General features: G+C 38.6%; 1 protein-coding gene across 1 annotated transcript; it reads left to right on the top strand.

The window, feature by feature from the left end:
- Positions 1-2124, top strand: LOC126407931 (C-C motif chemokine 4-like). The gene is made up of 3 exons (XM_050073214.1): positions 1-206; positions 1210-1327; positions 1423-2124. Exons 1-3 carry the CDS (start codon positions 140-142, stop codon positions 1535-1537), a joined length of 300 nt encoding a protein of 99 aa, XP_049929171.1. The 5' UTR covers positions 1-139; the 3' UTR covers positions 1538-2124.
- Positions 2125-5596: the final 3472 nt, after the last annotated feature.

The following is a 5596-nucleotide window of genomic DNA, read 5'->3' as shown; positions in this document are numbered from 1 at the left end:
CGCCCCCACTACTACACAACTACTTCTGTACTGTATAAAAGAATCAGATGAAGTACAACTTCACACAGCGGAGAGAACAGGTTAATCCAGCTCAACTGAGACTTTCACCGACTGCTACACTGTGAACACTCACATCAGGATGGCTGCTCCTCGTCTCGCTCTGTCTGTGTTTGTGCTGATGCTGGCTGTCATCACTCTCAGTGAAGGTAAGAAGGAGTTTGACCATTATAGTTCAGTGTGTGAAACAGGGGAAGAAATGTAATCTTATTTTAATGTCTTTATGATCACACTCATACATTTGATAGAATGAATATGATTTAGTGTGTAGCTTTTTGTGTCCTTATTTCCAACGGAGAAAAAGAAATATGGGAAATATGCAAAAGGACAATGTATTCTTAGATGGATTTCTTAAAGTTGTATATCCTAAATGTACAATAATTTCAGTATTAGCATTTTAAAGCTCCCTCCAAACTCTGTGCCATTCTCAAATTCATATGAAACAAGTCAATCAAGTGTAAATATTGGACTTTCTATTTTTAGCACAGGCAAATAATACACATAAACACATATTACAACATGATCGCATTACAACATAATCTCACAAAAAAAGAATTAGAGAAAAAACAAAGTGGACAAATGAAGAATAAAAAGGTGAATTTAAAAACAGGACCAAATATCAATCATTTCAGTAATTCAAATAATTAGCCTGACAGTACATTTAAAAACTGAAATATATGACAGGTAGAGCGTAAGTTCTATAAAGTCCCACTTTTCACAAAAGCAAATGTATACCCATTTCATGTTATGTTGATGGGCAGGCAAAGTTTGAATAACATAATAGAAAATATGTCCTGTGTTGTCGCCCCTGAGTGGCCAAACATAAAAACTATCAGTGCAGCTTTAAACATTAAGAAACCCTGATTCGATGGAACCAACACTAAGTTGTTCCAGTCTTCCTCTTAAAGAGAAAATCCACCCTGGAATATGATACATATGATAAGTATCGAACAGCTTACCCTCTTAAATTGAACCAGTCCTTAAACACACATCAAGAGTTTCGCCACATGACTGTAATGGAACAACTGAAGTACGTAAGTTAGGCTCATGCAGGGTCAGAGGAAATTAAAAAGGGAACAGAAAAGTAACAAGCACATGACGTCTGTGTGTTTGCCACGAGTTGTTCATTCCTGTGTGTGTGTTTGTTGGTAGGTATGCGTGGTACTGGCCCAAAGAAATGCTGCTTTCGTTTCAATGAGAACGAGGTGCCAAGAGACAGAGTGGCTGGCTACATCAAGACCAGCCAGCGGTGCTCCAACCCTGCCATCTTGTAAGTACACAGCCTTACAGAAATACATCTCTGACATCATTGTATCTACGCATGAATCCACTCAACCTGACCGTCTTGTTCATGTGTGTGCTCAGGTTGAAGACAAAGGCAGGTCGTCAGCTGTGTGTCAGACCTTCAGCCCCTTGGGTGAAGACGCTCATCACCTACCTGGACAGCAAAGCCATCCCAGGAGAGATGTCCAACCTGTAACCATGGCAACGCCACATCCACTATCAGGGCCTCTAATGAACAAAATCTGGCCATTTAATGTGTCGTAATGCTGCAACCTTTAAAACTACAATTGTCAAATATGTGTTTTTCTGTCATACATATATAGCTAGTGAAAATGTATGCGGAACAGTTTGAATTGACAACCTTTTACTATTCTTAAACATTTTCTTCATTTCAGACTGAAGAAGTTTAGTATGTGCAACAATATGTGTATTTGTGCTTAGTACAACACTTAAAGTCGGACCGTCAACACTGTGATATGCTGTTACATTGTAATTTGAACTAACTGAAAGAAACTACATTCACTGTAAAAGGAGATCAATGAGCAATGCCTCCCAACTCCACCTGTTGTCATCATTAGAGTATAAGCTACGGGTTACCCCACCTTTTCTACAGTGAAAGTTGTGAGCTCCGTGTCTTGATTTTCATATAAAGTAAAGAGATTATGGCTCTTTTTTGAAATTTACACTTATGTTTTGAACTCAATAACATGTGCAGCTAAGTAATGTAATTTGACAACAAATAATTTATATCTGTATGCTGAATTAAAGCAAGATAAAATGTCATGGTTTGTTTTGTGTTTCTCTCACCTTATCAAGGGTTTAGTTTCCTCATACAAAACTTTCCAATTGTTAATTCCCCTTTTGATATTACATAAACGCGTGTGTGAAACCATGAATGCTGAAGAGATAGAGACACACTAAGAAACACAAAGGGCTGCAAATTAACTTGAATCCCAACTTTTATCTCAACTTTTAAGTCAAATTCTCGTAATGCTTTTGATCTCTTCATCTTCCTTTTCAAGGTCAAGGTCAGACTATGTAACTTTTGGAAGAACCGATAGTGTCCTCAGCTTCTCAGTCAGATCCACCCCTCGCTTCTCCACAGCACCGGCTTCTCTCGCCCAAATATGGTCACATCTAGCTCCAAAAACCAAGATGGTGATGGCCAAAATGCCAGACTCGAGGTTTCAAAGGTTAAGTCCACAAACCAATGGGTGACATCACAGTAGAGTATGACCCATGGATGTATAAAGAGAGCGCTATATACAGTGTTGGAGGTGGACCTCTATTCATTCCTATCAAAGTTGCTCAGTGGCGCATGACAACAAATGGTTCAACTGCAATGTATTAAATTACCCTAATAATTGACATTGCTTTTACACTGTGTGGCCCATAGAACAGGTCCACTGACCGAACTAGGTGCTTCTGGTTTAATGCTCCGTTAACTTGAATGGGGACGAAATGATTCATTCGTGTGGCTCTTCTAGACTTTCCAAATGTGAAACAAGTAACGAATTTGTGACGCTCAAAAAAAGTAGGCACTGATTTACAGACATCTCTTTCGCAATGTAAGTGAATGAGATAAAGTCTTTTTGGGCCCACCAGGCATAACGTGACAGTGCAGGTACACTGTTTGGCCACTGAGATAATTGGCTTCAAAGCCTGACACACTTCCTGGGGGCATGGTATGACCGGTAACTCATGGAGGCTAATGTAGGCCGATGTTAGCTAACTTTAGAGACATCTGTTTAATGTTAGTTTGCTGACTTTTGTCTTGTCTGTTTAATTTAATTTCCATCCATCCATCTTCTAACCACTTCATCCCCTTGAGGGTCGCGGGGGGGGCTGGAGCCTATCCCAGCTGACATTGGGCGAGAGGCAGGGTACACCCTGGACAGGTCGCCAGACTATCGCAGGACTGACACATAGAGACAAACAACCATTCACACCTACGGACAATTTAGAGTTATCAGTTAACCTAGTCCCCAATCTGCATGTCTTTGGACTGTGGGAGGAAGCCGGAGTACCTGAAGAGAACCCACACTGACACGGGGAGAACATGCAAACTCCGCACAGAAAGGCTCTCACACCCGGGATTGAACCGGCAACCCTCTTGCTGTGAAGCAAAATTTAGTCTCAGTTTAATATTAACTTTTTTTTTTTTTTTTAACTGCCTCTATACAAAGTTATCTCTGGTTTGTGTGTTGATAAAATAAAGAGCATATATTAGGATTACTGTGGTCATCTCAGTACATATTTCGCCTCATAAAGTGCTACTTATATTTCAGTGTTTCAAATTAAAAATGAAACGCATTAAAATTAAGTTATACATATTTATTTATTATTACATATATTAAAAAATATGAAAAAAATCGATGTGTTTCATGTTTGAAGTACTTTTCATATACATGTTAATATATGAAAGGATATGATACTGTGATACTGGACAGTACAGCACAGACAAGTTCAATTGTGTAAATATTTACAAAGAATCTCTTCCAAAATATTTTGTTTCCCAACAAAAATGCTCTTTGCAAAGTCAGTTACAGTGTAATTTGGACCACAGTACAGGAGTCATGTGAATATCACTGAACTGAGTTAAGGACAAGTGTGTCTTTCTTAGGTACTTTGAACTTATCAAGAAATTTGCTGGAACATGTAATGGCAGTTACATTCTTTGCCACTAGATTGCGCCAACAGACCATTTAGCATCATGTCCAAGCCACCATAAAGATCCCAAGTGCATGCAAATCTTTTGAAATATTCATGTGTGCTAAACAACAAAATGAGTTCCCATCAGAAGCTTCACTGATGAGACACATGATCCCTTAGATGATGCTTCCAATGATGACTCGATATGATTTATGCTTTTCATTCCAGCCATCTAATCACATTGATGTACTGGATAGCAGAAGTACTCCAAGAATGAGATAGGAATGTATCTTATGACATTCACCACCAAACTATCAGTACTGCCAATATTATGACTATCCTGCAACAAATCATGCATGATACAGAAGACTGCCAGGCCTGCTGCTGGACCATTATTATGTAAATATGATAACTAGGACTACACAGCTGTTTGTAATGAAATGATCTCCTCACAGTCAGTGCTGGTCCTAAATGCTCCCCCAATTTTTGATACGTTTCAAAGAAGGTCAACATTTTATTCCTACTAGCCTATACTAGAATAAATAGCTGTAGGAGGGGCCCTTTGAGAATGCATATGCACAGGGTTCAAAATTTTGTGGTACACCCCTTCATCACACCTGTCTCAACTGATACATCATGGTATGGCCAAATCAATGCCAAGCTACATTTACTACTTCTTGGTTGTTCGTGATTGTTTAATGACGCTATTCACAGCCGTCTTCGAAGGCAGCAAAGTTTTGCCTCCAGCACTTGAAGGCCTCACACACGATCAGAGGCCGATCACGTTCATGTTTGACCAATAGGAAGATGGATCAAGGTGCATCAAGCTGGCCGGACACAGCCATTAGCAGACCGTGATGTAGGCGTATTCTCTTTCAAAGTAAGAGCCCATACGATTGTTTGTTCTCATACTTTGCCTGAGGTATTTTCTTTTTGTGGTGTTTCTGAAAAGCTTAAATATATCAGTGGAGTTTTGTCTACATTTGAAACTGAACCTACAATTCCATAATATTCAAATTTTCAGGACGACAGTATGTTTACCAGTTGAATGATATGAACAGAAAACCAAACTTTGGACTCTATTTAAAGAAATTGTCTGGCTAAGGCTAGTGGGAAAAGCTAGCATGAAAGAGGATTTAACCTCTGCCTTGAAAAGAAAAGAGTTCTTGTGTCCCAAATGTTTTTTATGTATTTATTTGTTTATTTAATTATTTCCCTGTCAGAGGGTTTTTTGGGAGAGCATTTCCTTTTCCACTGTGAGGATCCAAGGACAGAGGAATGTTATCTAATGTAAAGCCCTCTGAGGCAAATTGTGATTTGTGATATTGAACTTTGAACATAAAATTCAAATTTAACTGGAAGTATTATTGGTACAGCCCCTAAAGGCTTACTTTATGATTGGGCTTTAATAAAATTTGGTTGCCTTTGGGTATGAAATGTGCTAAATAAATAAATTTGCCTTGCCTTTTCACACTGTTTTTTGTACTCTTTTTGTCAGATGTTACAGCAAAAAACAAAAGTATAAAGCAAAGTATTGCAGTTGTTGTTTTATTCTGAAAATCTCAACCAGATGTACTTATCTAAATTCCGTTAATTTCCCTAG

Source organism: Epinephelus moara, chromosome 20 (genome assembly GCF_006386435.1).
Source record: "Epinephelus moara isolate mb chromosome 20, YSFRI_EMoa_1.0, whole genome shotgun sequence".
Classification (NCBI taxonomy): Eukaryota; Metazoa; Chordata; class Actinopteri; order Perciformes; family Serranidae; genus Epinephelus; species Epinephelus moara.
Note: the sequence above shows the minus strand (reverse complement) of the source record. Positions and strands in the feature narration are given on the sequence as shown.